A 19,916-nucleotide genomic window follows, 5' to 3' on the forward strand; every position below is an offset into this window, starting at 1 on the left:
GATGTGAAGGCAGCCAGGGGGATCCACAGAGAAAATAGCTTTCTGGAAAATCACTCAGAGCCTGCTGGTTGGGGCCCTAGAATTCTCCTAGGAGAAAAGGAAACACACACACAAAGGAGATCTATCCTGTAGACCATTTCCAGGATGTAAAATCCAATATTTGCACGAAGGCTTAGCCCAAGGAAGGCATATTTCTGATTCTCGGCTGTAAATACTTAGTAACTGCCTAACAACACACATGTGGTGGCTTAGAATATCCACAGAAAGGCGTGCTCTGCCTTGGGCAGAGTGGTGTTGACCTTACAGCCTGTGTGCCTGCCACTTTATTAAAGTTTCAAGCCTTCAATCACAACAGTTTCTGCATGAATTCTTTCACAGCTTGCAGCACTCTAAGCAAAAGCCATAGAGACATGGAAAATCAATTTCCACCAAGAAACTATGAACATTGGGGTGAGGCAACAGTTATTTTGCTTTGTGATGAGGTAAAAAGTGGCTCCTCTATTTCATTGCTGAAAAAACCTTCAGTGTTGATTTGCATCTCCATTTTGAGTGTTTTCTGTCTAAGACAGAGAAAGATCTGAAGTTTGGTGGATAAAGGCTGTGCAGAGAACCTCTGGAATCAAACTCTGGCCAGAACTGGCTATGTCTTACTAGGAAAGCAGATACTTCTCATTTTCCCTGAGAAGTGGAGAAGCTACATTTCTGTTGTTAGTTGTTAGAATATTCCAGCTTTCTTCTGCTTTATTAGAGAGCCTATGGGAGAGAACTTTTAAAGGGGACATTATTAAGCTCAGAATGGTGGAAGTTTCAATGAAATGATGGTTCCTTGAGGTAAGAGATTATGTCTACTTTCTTTATTATTGTTTTCCTGGCATGAATCACTGTGCCTGGTCTATGGTAAAAATGGAAGGTTGATTAAATTAATAAATCATGAAGGGAAAGTTATAATTGCTATCTGTATTAGTCAGTTTTGCTGCAGTAACAAACAACCCCCAAAATCTCAGTGGCTTATAAACCAAAGGTTTATTTCTTGCTCATATTATGTCATAGGAAGTAGTCTGAAGTTCCATTATACATGTCTTCTTTCTAAGGGCCACAGCCACCATGTGGGATATGCCCTGTGGCATACTGACCTGACTTATACCAGCCCACAGCTCAAAAGAGTTGATGGTGCACATCTCTCCCCAACTCTGTTCAGTGATGCCTTGTTGGTGGCCTAAAATTAACTATGTATTTACACCATGGGAATTGGCAAACACTGAAAATCAAAATTTGTTTGTTTCTTGTTTTTGTTTTTTGAGAGCCAGTTTATCAATACACCCCTGGATCTGTATGACAAAGAGGAAGAGCAAAAGAGCTGACAGAAAATCACAAGGCCTCTTTAAGCTAAAGCAAATCACATGGCCAAGGGTGACAATGGGGCAGGAACACATGTTCCATCTACAGGAGGTCCTCCAAGTCCTGTGGCAAAGATGGGGAGGGAACAAACAATTGTAAATACTACAATATACCCAACTGTCTAGATAATTGTAATTGACCAAACCCCACATTGGGACATGTGGTATGACAAAGTGTTTTAATGATTTATGTATGTATATTTTAACATAATTCTCATTGTAAAAACAATACTACTTATTAAATGCTTACAGTAAGCCATGTGTTGTATAGAACTTTATATAGTACATAATCCTCACCACAGCACTATGATACAGGTACTGTTATTATCCACGTGTTGCAGATGAGGAAACTGAAGCCTAGAAAATTGTTTTTTTCGATAGGGTCCCCTGGACACAGATTCAGAGAGTTGAATAGGGATGGTTAGTTGCTCAGTGGTCTCCATAGATCCACCTCCAAGGAAGTGAGAAGGCCAGGATTGAGCAGAGGGAGGAGTTGACCTGCAGGAGCCTCAACCAGTCGTGCAGGGAGTTCTGGAGCTGGGATGACCCTTCAGGGTTATTCTCAAAACAAGGTAAGGGGGTCCCAGCCGGTCCCTATCCATGGGACACCCCTGGAAGGGGGCATAGCCTTGAGCAACCCAGTTTGCTATGGCCAAGAGCAATTCCTAGTGTAATTTATCAACAGCAGATAGTCCCAGCTGGAAGAAGGATGCAGCAGCCTTGAAAGGGAACCTGGGCAGAGCACCACAGAATGCACTGTGGTTAGGTGATATGTCCAGGGCCACACAGCTAGTAAAAGGCTAGGATTGAAACCCACATCCACCTGCAAAGGAGGCAAGAGTATACAGTGGAAAAAAGACAGTCTCTTCAATACGTGGTGCTGGGAAAACTAGACAGATACATGTAAAAGGGTGAAATTAGAACGTTATCCAACACCATATACAAAAATAAACTCAAAATGCATTAAAGACCTAAATGTAAGGCCAGATACTATAAAACTCATAGAGGAAAACATAGACAGACAGACACTTTAAGGGAGACTAGGGTCATCCTAGGGATGCAGTCTTGAGCTATTAGAAACTATGTTAGTGTTTGTTCAAGTCTTTGTAGGCCAAAATTGAGGCCTATAAAGTAAACAAGAGGGCTCAGAGGAGCCTGGCTAGATAGAGTTTGGTCAAGGAGAGACTCTTTGTCACAACCAATTAGCAATAAGCAGCAGCTTAGTGGACCAGTGCCCTACCCTTAAGACCCCTGTGATACAAGCCTCATCCAAAGCCAAGAGCCTCCCCATACACCACTGATGAGATAGCTCATACACACACAGTCACATACTCTCACACACTCTATACTCACATTCACACTCACATATACACTCACACTCACATTTACATACAATCACACATAGGCTTTCGCACACACATATGCATACACACTCACACTGCCTCGCACACACATATGCATACACACTCACATACACAGCCTCGCACACACATGTTCTCACACTCACAGTCACACACACACACACACACGCACTTGCCCCTGGACTGTGTGTTTCCATTCCTAGGCTCAGCTACTCAGTTTGTAGATTGCAGCCTGTTCGCTGCCCCAGCCCTGCTGTTAGGTAAGAGACAAGGTGGCAGCTCCAAGCAGGCCAGCCTCTGAGGCTTCCCACCCATCTAACTACCGTGAGCTGGGGCTGGGATAGATCCGGGATCTCCCACCAACAGAGAGACCAGAGGAAAGAGCCCTTCGTGGAGGGAGGAAAGGTACAGGCAGGAACTGACGTTCTAACTGGAAGGAGAATCAGGCCCCTTGGGTAGCTCAGCTTGGAGGCTCCCCGGGTTCTACTCACTCTTCTCTTCCTTGATCTCATTCCACACTCAGCCCAGTCCCTGCCCGAGATCTCAGGTCACTAGGTGATAAAGCCAGTACTGGACCCCAAACTAAAGCTTCTGGCCCTCTCCCATGAGACCCCTCTCTTTGACAGGGGTCCTTTTTAAAGTCACTAAAAAAGCTTCAAGAAGGAAAAAAGTTGACCATGTCATAGGGTAACCAGTCTTGCTGTGGTTTACATGTAAGCTGACTGTTAAGCATAATCAAATTCCCTAATAATCATAATCCCCTCCTCAACTCACATTCTTTAGTTTTACGTGCTCTCACGGGTTGTTTTTGTTTCTTCCTCTGTGGGTGAGGAAAGAACTCTCTTCTCAGGAGGCTGGAGCAAAGAGCACAGCTTTGGAATCAGACTAGGGTTTGTGTTCTGGCTCTTCCATGAACCAGTGAGTGGTAAAACCTTAACTCAGGAGTATCCACACCTTTGAGCCTCTGCAAAATGGCAGGGAGGTGATTGGGGTTAAATAGGACACCTGATAAAAGCACCCATCAGAGTTCGTGGCTCATAAGAAATGACCAATATGTTGACACCGTTTGAATTTCTTGTTTTTACTTTTTAATTATATAATGTCAGTAATGTAGTGAGACTCAAAATTCAGTATTTCTTCAAGAAAAGTTGTTATTCTCCCGGGAGGTGGGGGGTGGGGGGGGTGGGGGGGTGGTTCCTTCTGAATCCTCACTTTTCTCCTGTGTTTTGTGGTGACCTCGGTATCTGGCAAAGAGGTGGCGTGGGCCACAGTCCCAAGTGGGGTGCACTATGTCAGAGCTGCCCAGGGTGGCAGCAAGGTCGTTTTCGGGGCCATCAAGGTGCCTTTGCATATTTGCCGCCTCACCTATTTTGTACCAGTTCTTGGTTGACCCTTTTTGACCCATCTCGTGCTTATAACTTCAGATCCCAGACAGCCAGGAAGCTTCCTTTCATTTGTTCCGATTTGTCTCCATCCAGTATTTGTAGTAAATTGAGGGGGGGAAATGACAGAAGAATAATGTTCATGGCAGGGAAAGGAAAGAAGACGCAACCTTCTGTCTGGGAAAGCTTGGTCTCTGGGAGGATGCACTGAATTCGTTACCGGTTTCCTGAGCCTAAATAATAGTGGTTCTGAAATATCCTCCACAGGGGCTCCCAGACTGAGCTCTGACCTCTTATAACATACACTCCTTTGGGAGGCTAGGGGAGCCAGCCAGGGTAGAAGCTGGAGGGGAAAAAGCCCGGGAGAAAGAAGGGAGGAAGTGGAGTTCTTTGTTTCTCTCCTTCAAGCTCCAAACAACGTGCCATCTTTCTGGGCGATCTTGGTTATTCCGAGCATTCTCTGAGCTCTGGACTGGAACTGTGTCAGTGCTACTTTGGCTACATCATTTTCCCACTCCCATTCACTTTCTGATCATGACATCTTTTCAAAAGTAAATTGGAAAACAAATATCCAAGAAATCAGGATGTCATTGCTTAGGCATTATAAACAGCTTCTAATGGCTACAGGTACAGCCAAAGATGCCGAAATGAAAACACATACTAAATATTTTCATCTTCAGTGTTCTGGTATAAATTTACAGGGCTGCTCTGTGGTCCTGAATACAGAACATCTCTGTTAGCATAGAGCAGGAATTTAAATGCTTCTGGGAAATAAAATTAATCAAAAATAATGTTCTTCTACATCAGATGTGGCTTATAAATGTAATCGAAAGACTGTCCTATAAAAGCAATGCACATATAAATCCTTACAAGAAGAGCATTGTCTAGTGATAGATCGTTTCCAGGATTTTTCATTGTCTCCTGCTCTGTTTCCACAAGGTGGCAAATCTTAAGAGAAAGGTTTCTAGATCTTTATCTTATAATGCAGTTGTTTATCAAATACCAGAACAATCATTAGCCAGGTAGAAGGCCTGAACATAGACACAAAGGGAGGAAATCTGCAAATAAATTGAGTTTTGCAGTTTATGTACTGCTTTACCGTATAAAATCCAGGGAGTGGTTGAGGCCAGCACTCTTTTTCTACTATAGTATAATTTTCTTCTAAGTATATAGCAGCACCTGGTCAACAATTCTTATTGGGTGTCAGGTCTGACTTACATTATACACACACATTTAGTTGCAAGGCTGGACTGTAAGAAATCAGGTAACTCCAGTTCCGTGCAGCTGAATGAATTTGACTTCTCTACTCAAACCTCCACATGTGGTTACTAGGCATGGGTTACAATAAAAGGGGGAAGAAAGCTGTGGTAGCCCAGCAAACTCTGACTCATTTAGAAGGAGAGAGAATATGAGTTCTAAAGTCACAAGAACAAACTTTTTCCTTTAGAATATGATTCCCATTCTGTTGCTCACTCTTCCAAATAAGACTCTCTTTACCTTCTTCATCCCTTGGGCTCCTGAAAAAGTTCTTGAGAAAACTTTTACCCCAAGTTATAGTGCAGCTGGGACCCAGTAATAAATCATTGAGTAGCCCTTTCAGCAACTGTAGGCTCACTTTTTACTTTTTCTTCCTGGGCTGCATCGGTTTAGACTCCCAGAGTTTGAGTACCTCGATCAAAGTACAAATGATGAAGGGTATCCTCCAAAAGATCCTGTGTCAGGAACCTGCCCTGTGAATCCCACCCCAGTCAGTTCGCAGGTGTTTGTGGGCAGGAAGGAAGAGGGGAGTAAGAGTTAATAACAGCCGACATTTATTAGCATGCACCATGTGCCAGCAGGGTTCTGGACTTTAGACACAGTATCTCATGTGATGCCCACAGCATCCAAGAATCGTAGTGTTCTCATTTAAGGATGAGGTAAAACTATGTGTAAGATATGAACAGCCAGTAACTGTCAGCATTTATGAATTTGGAATAGTTCCCCTAATCACTATCCTTTATTAGCAGGAGCCTTCATGCTGATGAATGCCTTAAGCCTTCACAATAATCCAACTACAAAATATTATTATTCCCACTTTTTCCATTGGAGTAACTCAGGCAGAGGTCACTTTCTCAAGGTCACACTTAAGAAGGGACAGACAGTCGATTTATCTCTTGTAAAAATAAAATACAGTGTGTGTGTGTGAAAAAAAAAAAAAAAAAGAAGGGACAGAGCCAGAATCTGAACTCTTTCAAAGCCTGTGCTCTTCCCGCCCCCCCACAGTGCTCGCACCAAGCCTGTGGCGTGCACACTTTTAAAGAGATTCAGGGGGGCTTCCCTGGTGGCGCAGTGGTTGAGAATCTGCCTGCTAATGCAGGGGACACGGATTCGAGCCCTGGTCTGGGAAGATCCCACATGCCGCGGAGCAACTAGGCCCGTGAGCCACAACTACTGAGCCTGCGTGTCTGGAGCCTGTGCTCCGCAACAAGAGAGGCCACGATAGTGAGAGGCCCGCGCACCGCGATGAAGAGTGGCCCCCACTTGCCACAACTAGAGAAAGCCCTCGCACAGAAACGAAGACCCAACACAGCCATAAATTAATTAATTAATTAATTAATTAATTAAAATGAATAATAAAAAAAAATGAGATTCAGTGCCTGACTGGGTATTTAATAATGCAAATATAAGTGAAAAACAGCCATAGGACCAAGAGATATAATTTTTAAGATTCTGCCCTTTAACTGAAAGGACAGAGTGGATGAGGCACTGTGTTGGCAAGGAGGAGAAAGGGCTTTAGTGTTCAAAGAAGGTGTTGTGGGGAAAGGCAGCGTGTCTCTGTAATTTATAGGAGGGATGGAAGGACTTGCCCAGTCTGCCAGGAGCAGGAATTTTGTACCAAGTACAGTGGTAATGGCTGCAAGTAACGGTAAACTCCAGTACAGGGATTAAACTCGGAGGTAATTTTCCCCCCACCCTAACAAGAAGTTTGGTGGTAGGAGACTTCAAGTGTTGGTTCAGATGCTCAAAGATGCCATTGGAACCCAGGCACTTTCTCCTTTCACCGTCCTCCCTTACCACGTTGGCCTTCTCTTCTTGAGAGTCACAGGGCATCTGCCATAAAGTCAGCAGCGAAAGGGAAAAGGTTGCACCAGCCACAATGGTCCCATGTTAGCAGAAAAGCAGAATCTTTCTCAGACCCCTCCAGCCCCCAGCCAACTTCTACTTAGGTCTCGTCAACCAGCAACAGAGATTGGGAGCCCCTGTGCAGGATGTTTCAGAACTACTATTATTTAGGCTCAGGAAACTGGTAACGAATTCAGTCCATCCTCCCAGAGACCAAGTGCCACCCCCCAGCAGCAAGTACTTACCTGGACACCTGGCCCCCCCAGCAGAACTGCATCCGCATGTGGACGGGGCGGTGTGGAAAGTCAGAAGAGAGTGCACCTTGCTTTAGGAGGCTAGTGTGGCGAGGAGCTGGGGCAACAGAGCTGCACTTGAGAGAAGGACGAAGACGCTGATGAGGAAGAACATCATCCTGCCCTCTGTATCTGTCGTTACATTTAAGTGACCCCAGAGCATCACACGGGCTCTCACCCTTTCCTCCCTCATCCTGTTCTTAACTCTCTTCATACTTTCTGCCCTAATCCCAGATCAGTAGCACATGGAGCTAAATAATATTGATAAGTATCAGATCACCTGACTCACTGTTTTTTTTAATTTAAAATTAAATACATTATTGCTGAATTAATTAAGTAATTAATGAGACAAGGAACTTCCAGGCAGATATCAGCTGGGAAGGGCCTTTGACTGCGATGGCCAGAAGTTTTTACCTTCTCAGAGGAGACAGTCCTCAGGGGGCCTCTGGAAGGAGTCCGGATGCCGTTATTACCAGCATCCTCAAGTACAGATGTTGGCTCAGTGGCCCAGCTCAGACAAGAGGAATCTGAGGAGGGCGAGGGCTCCTGGGTCTTGGATGAAAGCCACCCTGTGCGGCCTTGCGGCTGCGTCCTGTGATGAGAGCTCCATGGTTTCCTTCTTCGTCTCTGCAGAGCCAGCTCTCCCAGGCGCTGAACGGGCTGTCGGACAGGGCCAAGGAAGCCAAGGAGTTCCTGGTGCAGCTGCGCAACATGGTCCAGCAGATCCAGGTATTGGCAGCACCGGAGGCGGAAAGCACGCCCCGCGGGTTAAGATGTAACTGTGGGGCGGGCGGGGGGGGGGGGTTGTCTGTCTCTTTTATTTTTATGTTTTGTGGGAAATTTCCTATGTATTTTTTTCCTGATCTTTCTCTTCTAATACATACGAACACACATACAGGCCAACTTCAAATATACCCCTCCTCAAGGTGGTTACGTTTCCCCAACAGGCCAAAGACACAATCCCGTTTTCCAACTGGTTCCCATCTTCCACACTGAGCTCCTAATTCTCTGCTGCTGTGCAAAGAAAGATACCTATTTCTTTGTGAATGCAGTCATTATTGTTGAGTTTTTAAAATTCTATAGGTTCCCAAAGCACCTTGCAATCATTACATCTTATCTAATGGTAGCAAACAGGTCACATTTTCTTTTTTTCTTCCTTCTATCCTTCCTTCCTATCCCATAATAATGCTTCTCCTCTACTTAGATACTTAAATGTTTTTCAACTGTGATCCCCTGACAGCTATAATTTGCACAGTGACCAACAGATCAGCTGACATTTGAGAGCTTGTGAGCTCTCTACTATAGCTGAAGGGGAGAAGCCAGAAATTGCATGAGATGCTAAAATAATGACCTTCTTCACTGTTTACTGTTCTTATGTTTTGAGGTTTGCCTCACAGAAATAACCTGAGCTCTGGCCTCCAGTAGATTGGCTTTCTGAGTTAATATTTAACCTATGTCAAGGCAGAAATGGCTTTTTAAATGTAAGCCTGGCTTCCAGAGCATCTCACACTGATTTCTTTGCCTTTAGTTGGCGTGCAGGCCCATGTTAAAACTTTTTATTCCCTAACAACCTAACGGTTGTACACTTCCTTCTGTTTTCCAAAGCAGTGGAGTTTATCAGTTGGTCCCTTCTTTGCTTTTGCTGGCATAAAGTGTGCAGCCCCAGGCTTGCCTCTGCCCCTCACCTCTTCATCAGAGCAAAGCTTTCTTTCCACTTTAAATCAGAGCCTGTATGAAGACAGCTGCCCCCTCCCTACCAATATTACCCTGCTTGGGACATAGAGAGCTCTTCAATGATGTTTTCCAGGAGAGTTCTGTGAGAGCTCAAAAGCAATTGCCATGAACACCAAAACTTAACATTTGTAGAAGTCATTGCTGAAGCAATTACAAATACACGCCTTATACAGGCGTGTATAAGACCTTGCATTTGAGACAGTGACTTAATACCTGTCCATAGATCCTTATATTAAGAGACACAGTTCTTGGGGCTTCCCTGGTGGCGCAGTGGTTGAGAGTCTGCCTGCCAATGCAGGGGACACGGATTCGAGCCCTGGTCTGGGAAGATCCCACATGCCGCGGAGCAACTGGGCCCGTGAACCACAACTACTGAGCCTGCGCTTCTGGAGCCTGTGCTCCGCAACAAGAGAGGCCGCAATAGTGAGAGGCCCGCGCACCGCGATAAAGAGTGGCCGCCTCTTGCCGCAACTAGAGAAAGCCCTCGCACAGAAACGAAGACCCAACACAGCCAAAAATTTAAAAATTAAATAAATAAATAAAATTTTAAATACAATAAAATAAATGCATAGTTTCAGAGCCAAGAATATATATACATAAAAAAAAGAGAGACACAGTTCTTGATGACTTTGGGAATAAATTAAAATTTGATAGGCTAAGATGTTCCTTCCTTTCCAGCCCCCCAAATTTTACTCAGTTTACTCAGTTGACTGCTATTTTTTCAATACTATTACTGTATATGTGACGAGTATTCAGCTTTCATTTGCTGTAAATTACAATTGTTTTCCAGATTATGGTTTGAGAATCAGAATTACATATGTAACTTATTGAAAGGGTTACCTTTAATGAATGCTTATAATTTAGGGAGCGAATTGCTTAAAAGAAATGTCTATAGCATGTACAGATTTAAATCACGTAAAAAATTTTAGCTCCAGCATTCAATTTAAACGTCATGGGAAAGCTATAATCCATTTAGAACATGCTTACTGTTCCCCACAAGCTGGTTGGTTCACATCTGATTTTTACAGCAGGCTGATGCCTGTTACGTATACCAGTTATTCTTCACTGCCTACATGCACTCATGACTTGCTTTTTTAATGAAAGGAGCAAGTGCTTTTGCCCATGATTATTCTGTTGTCATTGGATTATTGTTTCATATCGAAGACGATTGCCATCCGCTTTCTTCTTTGTCCCCCTGGATTCAATGATTCTTTCTCCCTCATGCCTCAACAATACCCCATTCCCCCAGCAACCAGCCTTTCTGAATGCCACCTTCCACCGTGCACAGCTGGGCACATGCCAGCCCTCAAAAGGATTCATGTTCAACTCTACAAACTAAAACTTTATTTTACTTGGTACAAGTCAAACTGTGGAGATGATTTTCTTCTGATAAGAATAAATGTATTCAGTAACATTTATTCCTTTGAATCTAAATTTAAAGTGAAACACCACCACTGTGGAATAAAATTTATTCCATTATTTGTAAAAAGCAAATGTGCACTGTGGACGGGGCTCCTCTTCCTTCCCTTCAGCAGGGATTTCCGCCCCCCGAGTGGACAGGGGTTCTGCTGTCTCTGGCAGCCCCAGGTGCCCAGGCACCTGGCGGCTGAGAGCTGTGCTGTCTCACGCAGGAGAACAGCGTGGAGTTTGAGGCCTGCCTGGTAGCTCAGTGTGACGCCCTCATCGACGCCCTCAACAGGAGGAAAGCCCAGCTGCTTGCCCGTGTCAACAAGGAGCACGAGCACAAGCTAAAGGTGAGTGCCGCGCCCTGGGGGAAGCAGAAGGCCACATCCCAGGGTGTGACAGGCAGACGTCCGCCCACAGCCTTGGATGGCCAGTAGCCCGGCCAGGGGGAGAAGCACACACGTCCCTTCGTTCACCACTCACTCCCTCCTTTACATCACCGATACTCATTGAGGGATTTCTCTGGACCAGGAATTGCTCTGGGTACAAACGTAATAAATAAATAAAAATCCCTGCCCTCCTGGGGCTTATATTCTACCAGAAGGGATAAACAGGAAGCAAGGTAAGTAAGTAAAATATGCAGTATGTTAGTAAAAAGTGCTAAGAAAAAATAAGGAAAAATGGATGGGGAATACGAAGGATGGGGGTTGAAATTTTAGACAGAGTGGCCAGACAACTATGCAGAGGCAAATGTATTTTTGAATTGGGAAATGGAATCTGTACTTTCCAGAAAACAAACAAGATTTGTCTTAACTTCTGAAGCAAACTATGCAACTGAACAGCTGTACAGACTTTGGTCATCACACAGTAGAATCAATTGATTACGAGTCTGGGGCCCTGTTGGCAGGAGGACTGATCTTCCTGGAGACATCTGATACCCCATCTACTGCCCCCTTGGAGCAGGGCAACGACACGTGAGAGCAGGCTGGATAGACGTAGACGGGCAGCGCCCAGCCGAAGGAAGCAAGAAGTAGGCCATCAGGAGAGGGCCACATACATGACCAGTAGCCTCAGGGTGGCTACCAGAGGGTGGTGGGTGGGCAGTGTGCCATGTTGGCCTGGCATTGGGGTGGAGGGAGAAGTGAGGTCTGACCGTTGGTCCTCTGTTGGGGTCAGGCAGTCTGCATCAGGGAGCTTCAGTATTGGGCAACAGTGAGTGGACACAGCCTCGGGGGAGCTGGCGTCTGGTGAGCAGCCCAGGAAGTGGCAGATATCCCCAGCAGGCTTGGAACAGGCTTTAGTCCCTGAAGAACCAAAGGAGGTCCCATTTCTAAAAGAGTGGGGTTCCAGTAGGAGAGCCAAGGGAGAGTTTCAAAATGAAGAACTAAGACAACAGAGCTTACAAGATTTGGGGCCAAAGCTTGGTGGCAGGGAAGCTTCAAGCAGGGCCAGTGCCCAGTTCATGGTTACTAGAAACAAGGCAAGAAACTAGTTGCCTGCTGGGGCACGAGACCTCAGCAAGACCTGCAGCAAGACGGCAATGCTGAGCCCTGAGCAGCGGAGTCACCGTCCTTAATCTGTGCCCAACACACACCAGCACCCAGGGCCCAGGGGACTCTGCTGTGAACATGGGGAGCTGGGCAGCATGAAAAGAGAAACATTTCCCCAGGGAAGCTTAACAGGTCTCTCCAAAGTTGAAGGAAACCCCAACTCTGTCTTCTTTCTTAAGGTTCCCTCCTCTGCTACCCACCTGCAGCTCCTCAAAACACATTTAGATCCACATACCCGCTTCTTCCTTCCCCAAAGCCAGGGCAGTGATGTGGCTGGAATATAAACCTTTCTCCCCTGCCTTTGTGACTTACCCACCTGTCATTCTGAAGGTGCCTGTGACATGGAGGTTGAGCTGTGACAACAGGGTCCAAGCCAGAAAGGGCCTGTGAGGGCTGTGCCCTACGATAAAGTTGGCCGGCCTGACCTCACTGGTGCTGTATCAGGGCCATGTCCCTCTGAGTGTTCCCGATGTGACACAGAAGAGCAATTGCATCAAGGAGAGGTACAGCAGATTCTTTGTTAAAGACAATTGCAGGTCTCGAAGTTGGAATCTGAACCAGGAGTTAGGAAAGAAAAGTGCCCGGGGATTGAATGTTCAGAGAGCCTCAGTCTGTTGGCTTGGACAGCAAACCAAGGCTGGGGATCTTACCGTTTCTTCCAGATAGGCCATTGCTGTTTCGGGGTGGTGGGCCTAACTGGAAGACCCTCCCAGTTTCATCTTAGAATGGACACAAGCCCCTGAGGGGCACCACACCAACCCCAGCCCTGTGGCACCTTTGCAGTGAACTGCAGGTGATGAAGAGAGCCCTGGGTTTTCCTTGGGAGACACCCACACTGACCCGTGTCGTGCATGACTCACAAAGTGCTGACTGAGGGCGAGTTTTACTTAGATGACTTTCTCTAGCTCCTCAGTTTCCAGGCTCCTGTCCCTTAGTGTCTGTGATCAAGTTTTTTGCTTTTGACTTTTGTAAAGGGCCACTGGACTGTGTGTGTGTTTCATGGTAACATATGTAGTCATTCCTAAAATGTGCGGGAGACAAGTGTGGGTGTATTAAAGATGCTGTTTTTTTACCCAGAAAGTTCTCTGAAGGTTGTACTATGTGGATGTTAATCTTATACATTTAGCTGCAACAACCTGGGAAATGGGTTTAAATCCATAAGCATTTTCATCCAAGATAATTTAGGCCTAAATGAAAATTTCTTCTGGAGTCACCATTTTTTATCTGAATTAAAATCTAGAAGTGCTGTGAAATGTGATTCTGTAGTTACCCAGGAGCAACACAGAATGAGCATCCTTGATGACCAAGCCCTGGCTTTCGTAACAGCAATAGCTAACGTTCGCAGATACTTTCTTTGAGGCAGCACTATACAAACTGTGTTACAGGGATCAACTCCTCTATTCCTCACAACAACTCTGCAGGGTTATTATTACTATTATCCACATTCTAGAGATGAGGAAACCATGGCACCATGATATTAAGAACTGGTCCAAGGATCCAGAATTCCAGTCCTGGTAACCTGGCTTCAGAACCCAGAATCTGGACCGTGGCCCCCTACTGCCTCTGGCTGGTAGTACAATGCAGAGAGAAGGCATACGGGGATTTACCTAATCCGTTCACCAGTCAGCCAGCACCTACCTAAGGCACACCTGCTAGGAGCTGAGTGCTGGGCACAGGGACAGGGGGAGGGGGACACAAAGGTGACTCAGGATTATGGGGCTTACAGTCCTGTGGATGAGATCAGTCACACCCACAGATGACTCCAACGCAGGTAGAAAGTGAGTTTCCAGGAGAAGGTGGCCCATGTCGGTAGAGTTGTGAGGAGGGCAAAGTTACTTCCAGCTAAAAGGGTCACAGAGCGCCTCATGGAAAAGCTGGCATTGGAGGAGCCCAAACTCTGGGAGGCGTGTGTTGATGGCGACTTGCGTTCTTGCCTGCAGGGATGGGCCAAGCTGTGCGGGAGGAAGAGGGTGATCCGCAGAGTGCACCCTGGTCTTGCTGCATCCAGTTCGTCGTGAGGACCGATGGATGCTTTCTGTGTCCATCTCCTGCTCTAACACTACTAAAAACATTATCACCAGAGCCCTTCCTTTTACCACCCTGCAGAAACCCAGAACTTTTATTGTTATAGTGGAACTTAAAATGTCATTTGAACCACATAGAGTATCTAAAATAAAACCACAGCTGTCTTCGGGTAATGAGCTGGACAGCTGGGATTTTCCCTCTAATAGTGGACCAGCCGTTTTAATATGTAGCCATAAAATGTTAACTTTTTCCTTAATGGACATCTCTTTTGTGAAACATTGCAGACACTTTCCTGGCATCTTTAAACAGAACACTGGGAACAGTTTGTGTTAAGTCATAGGGTGACGATAGTGGCAACTCTGGGTTTTCTATACGGGAGAGATGTAAGGGCAGCAATCTGGACAGATAGGGGATCGAGGATTGAGAAAACATCATTTATCCATATCAAAAAATGCAGAGCCCCCTGTCTCCCTCTCCTTAGTGCTGCCTCTGCAGGACGGGACTGTGTGGAAATCAGTTATAGGCTGTGCTGTGGGTACGGATGAGGATGGCACAGGAATAGCTGAAATACGTCTCGGGGACCCCACGTCCAGCGTCAATTCATCGGTGCTGGTGGTCTGACCGGCCAGGCACACTGATGCACTCCGGGACCACTGAGCAGAGACAGCTGCCTGCCCTCATTACACCCTGCCCAGGGTGGAGTTCCCTGCCCCAGATCCCAAAGGGCTACTGAAATGAGAGACAGGTGGCTGGCTGTGGCCCACGGCAACAAAGCTGTTCTGTCTTCCGTCTCGAGTGATTTGTTTCTCCGCTGTTTTCAGCGGATTGTATGTCACCGCTTCTGAAAACAACCAGCAAGGTCGACACCGTGACTGCTGATGCCAGCCTCCATGTCTCCCTCCCTCTGCTTTTCTCCTCCTGCCTCTTCCCTTTCTTGTCACTTCTGTGGCTCCTCAGATTTGTGAGAAAAGACTGGCCTTTTATAGACATCGCTTGCCAAGCACAGTACTTCTTTCTGTCTTTGTTGGCTAGCCCATCACTCACGGTCTGGCAGGGGTAATCTTATGGTCTTCCGCTTCCCTTTGGCAGAGTTCTCTTGGGGGCCTGCTTTTTGCTGACAAAGAGGAGAGTTGTATGTGTGTGTTTTTCTGGAAACTTTCTCTTCTTGAGCCATCCAAAAGGCTAGGGGAGCTGGAAAGCAAGTGTGCATAAAGGCAGTCTTTATAATCTACTCATGCCCCTCTCTGAAAGCACTGATTGCTTGAGCAGATTGAACAGTTCTGGTTCTGAGGCAAGATGGAGCTGAGGGATGAGGAGCCCAGATTCTGGGTCATAGAGAATGGGGTGTGAGGACAAACTTTATCACTTACTAGATCTCTAACCATGGACAAGTCTACAGCTCCATTTCTTTCACCTGTGTGTAAAATAAGGCTAGACGTAGTCGACACCTCACAGGGCATTGTAAAGCGCTTAGCACAGTACTCAAGATATTAGCTTTATGGTTGCTGTCATTGGAAGACTGGAAATATGGTCTCACTCAGCACACTGAAGAAGTGCTCCTAGGGACTCATTTTCCATAATACCAGAGTTCATATTGTAAAATCAGCCTATGTGCTGGTGTGATTGTCTCTGAACCTAGGAAATTCTTTAGCGGCTTGAGTATAATTGATCATCACATAAAATAGTGCACCAAATTTGGTGAGCTATTTTTAAAAGCTGAAAAAAAGGCTTTGAGGCATATGCAGATGTGACCATATTTTAGGAACACTGTCTGAAATATAAATTATAGTTAATGCTGTTCTGTGGTTTGAAAACACACTGGGAGCCAAATGTCTGTTTTCAGGGTGTGGTAAACTAATCAAATGTCAGAAAGCTACTGGAGGGAAAAAATGCTTTTGAGCTTTCAAAAACTATTACTAACTCACATTTGGTACTACTTGGGCAATATTCCCACTATCAGCAGAGTCAGCTGGGTCCCCAGTTTTCTTGTACGAACTGCGTATGTTGTTAACATCCTTCCCAGGTCTTCCTTAGCTGAGTAAGTCTTTAAAATATCTTCATTGTCTGTGATCCTCAGAAGGAATTTGTGACAACACTTAAAATGTGCCATTAATGAGATCTATGCTTTTTTTCAGGAACTTTTACAAATGTCATTTTTCTTTTGGTAAGCCCAAAGAAATATCTGAGAATTATTTTTATTTATGTAACATTCAGAATTTGAAATAATTCCACAATCATCTTAAATGTGTTCTCTCCCCAATATTTTAGAATGAATTCATGTGTTGAATAGTACACAACTATGATGATAGGTGATAGGTGACAGGTGTCTTCTTGGTTTCTTGGTTCCCTTGCAACTCTAGAGCCTCTGAAAGAAAAAAAAATAGTTATAGCTATTCAAATATATTCTGAGAAAATCTAATCTTTAATTTCCATGTGTGGTTGGTAAATTAACATACCAATGACATTACTCAGTGAGAATGCTGAGGGATAATCATAAAGCTTACTGTTTAATAGAGCTTTCACTTTTACAGAGGGCTTCCATGTCCCAATTGTAGTTATCTATGGAATGCTTGATTTTGAATCCAAGTGTACCATTGAGTTTTGTTAGATTCATTATCATGATTGTCATTGTTATCTTTGTTATTATTTACCATATATTGCCTGTATGTCCCCATTATGTTAGCAAAAAAATTAGTTATACAGCCATATCATTAAGAGTAGAAATTTACACTAGGGATATTACTGGCTTACTTAAGGCATTTTGCCAATGCTTCATAATAGGCAAGTAATCCTTTGATTCAGGTTGAGAGAGAAAGAGAGAGAGAATGGAAGAAAAGGAAGAAGGTAGTCAGGAAGGAAGGAGGGAAGGAAAGATGACCAAGCTCACAAAGAATTTAAAAGTAATTAGATAGGATTTGACTGTTACAGTCATTTCTAGAAAGAAAAGCAACAAACTAGAAAGAAAAAGTCAATAACCCACTCAATTCCCATAAAACTACTGGCAAGGAGTTCCATTAGTTCATTACAGTGAAGACATTTGGAAAAATTAGGCACACTGGAACGCTTGAAACCTTTGCCCTCAGCAGAAGTCTTTTGGGGGTCAACTTTCATAATTTAACCACAGTTATTATTGATTACAAGCCTATCATTAATGGGGAATTCATTCGGCAAATTCTGTGGTCCTCTGCTTCCCACCGTGTAGGAGCAAAAGTCACAGAGGGCCTGTAAGGAACAGAGTGCCCAAGATGCCCCTGGAATCATCAGGATGCCACCACCCACAGTTGGAACCCACCAAGGTTAGAGGACATACCTTTAAACACCCTCAACCCACTCTGGCAATGCCAATGAAGCGTAGTCACAGAACTTCTTTAATGCCCTTTGCCTAAACCCATGTATGAGTGACATTCTTAACTTCAGAGGACACTTAAAGCACACTTTGAAGATGATGGAATAATCCACCATATCTCACATCTTACAAGACACCATACTGGATGCATCACTTTCATTGCGGAACACCATAAATTGTAAATGTTCTCCTGTGTGGGTGGGACCACACCAGGATGCTTCTCTCTCTCCAAATACCTTGTATTTCTTCCTTCATTAACTTCTCTGTACAAGGATACAGTGTTCTATACACTAAGAGCATGCTTTGGATATTCCACTCAATGTTTATTGATGGGGTTATTGGCATTCACACTTCTGAGGTAGAAAGTTCACAGTTTTACTGTTAAAATCTCAAGCCTTCCTCAAAACAGGTATGTGTTTTATTTATTTAATACGCCTAAATGATCCTTTTATTGATTAAAAACTCAAAACCTCAGACTTGTCTTTGAAATAATTAGTTGCCAATGTGGTTAAATTAATAACACTAGTACAGAGGATGGTATCTAGAGAATGGGGGAAATAGCTGCCATATTTCCATAAACCATGTGGGAGAATGGTGGCACGTGAGAAATTAAAAATGTTCTTCCTTAATTTAAATGCCTCTAAGTTTCAATGAATGTAATAATATAGGAGACAATATTCTACTTTAGGAGAAAATCAAGAGAATTATTTATTTTACTAGATGAATCTAATGGTCAAAGTACTTCACCTGTAACTCACCAAAGAGTTAATTCCAAGTATCAGTTGGGCATCTTGCTTCAGGACATTATGGAACACACAGAAAAAACTATCCCCACTGACCAAAGGGACCTGTGAAGAATAAATTCTTCAAGACTATATCTTGAAAGTACTTGTATCTTAGACAGAAAAAAAAAAGAATTGCATTATACTTAGAGGAAATTGTTTTAAATGGTGATGGAAATGTATAGATTCTAATTAAGAAAGAATATCTTGAAATATGAGAAAGAGAAAGTTAGTATTTACTTAGACTAAAAATTTATTAGTGTTATCCCTCCAGACCCCATGATGAGAGAGAATACATGAGAAAAAGTATTTATTAAAAAGAAGATTTAAAGAACAATTTTTAAAGAGCCACATGTACGATGGAGAGGTGAATGGAGGTGGAGGAAAGGTGTCAAGGTCAATATTGGATAAAATAATGAAATTCTCCTTAATTAACCTCAGTTCTTGCTGCTCTTTGTATCACCTGAGCTGAGTGGTGAGAGATTGGCCTGTTTGAGATGTGGTGGGAAAATGTAGTTGTGGATAGGCAGAATGAAATTTCACATTTGTACCGTATAAGCTCTCATGGGTTACTCTCTGACACTAAAAAAGTCTAAGTATTCAAAGGGGCACAACAGTCTGTTCTCAAATTCTCCTTTTCCAAAAAGGTACAGTGTCATATCCTGACCCAAGAAATGACCTTTATAAATTTGCCACTCAACAAAATAAAGCTCTTCAAGTGATCAGTAGGACTTGCCATCCAGAAGAGATGGTGACTGCTTATAAAATTGTGGAAGCCTTCTCTGAAACAGTGGACCACAGATTAATTGTCCCCTGAGAGCTGGTTTAGGCTTTAATGCACATGAAAAAGGGAAGATTGTTTCCAAGTTCCTATTTGTGTCACTCCTGCAACTTGTACATTTCCTTCTTAAGAAAAGAAAATCCGGACTTCCCTGGAGGCACAGTGATTAAGAATCCGGCTGCCAATGCAGGGACACAGGTTCGAGCCCTGGTCTGGGAAGATCCCACATGCCACGGAGCAACTAAGCCCGTGTGCCACAACTACTGAGCCTGCGCTCTAGAACCTGCGAGCCACAACTACTGAGCCCACGTGCCGCAACTACTGAAGCCCACGGGCCTAGAGCCTGTGCTCCGCAGCAAGAGAAACCATCACAAGGAGAAGCCCGCGCACTGCAACGAAGAGTAGCCCCCGCTCGCAGCACCTAGAGATAGCCTGCATGTAGCAACGAAGACCCAATGCAGTCAAAAAAATTTTTAAATAAAAAATAAATAAATAAAAGAAACTCCTTAAATCCAGCCAGCTGCAAACATGGTGCCAAGGGTTTCTCCGGAGCATCAGAGCCACTGCACAGAAATGTGGAACTCAAAGAAAAAGTGATATGGCCTGGCTTCCTAAGAATTGTTTTTCATAAAAAAATATAATGTAGAAATAAATAATAATAATAAGTGGTAGAAATAACACAGAGTAAAGAAGGTAGCAAGTAAGAAAGCTGATAAAGACACTCAGAGAGGGACTTCCCTGGCCGTCCAGTGTTTAAAA

The 19,916-nt window shown here is 44.3% G+C and overlaps 1 protein-coding gene across 10 annotated transcripts in view; it reads left to right on the forward strand.

Annotated features, from left to right (window-relative positions):
• The window catches only part of TRIM9 (tripartite motif containing 9), a 104,520-nt gene that overhangs the window by 46,306 nt on the left and 38,298 nt on the right, over window positions 1–19,916 (forward strand). For all 10 annotated transcript variants that reach the window (XM_082384807.1, XM_082384810.1, XM_082384809.1 and 7 more), the window contains exons 2-3: window positions 8,169–8,264; window positions 10,901–11,023. In XM_082384807.1, coding sequence (XP_082240933.1) covers window positions 8,169–8,264; window positions 10,901–11,023 — 219 coding nt within the window. The remainder of the gene's footprint in view (window positions 1–8,168; window positions 8,265–10,900; window positions 11,024–19,916) is intronic.

This window comes from Balaenoptera borealis (assembly GCF_965194805.1).
Source record: "Balaenoptera borealis genome assembly, chromosome: 3".
Taxonomy (NCBI): Eukaryota; Metazoa; Chordata; class Mammalia; order Artiodactyla; family Balaenopteridae; genus Balaenoptera; species Balaenoptera borealis.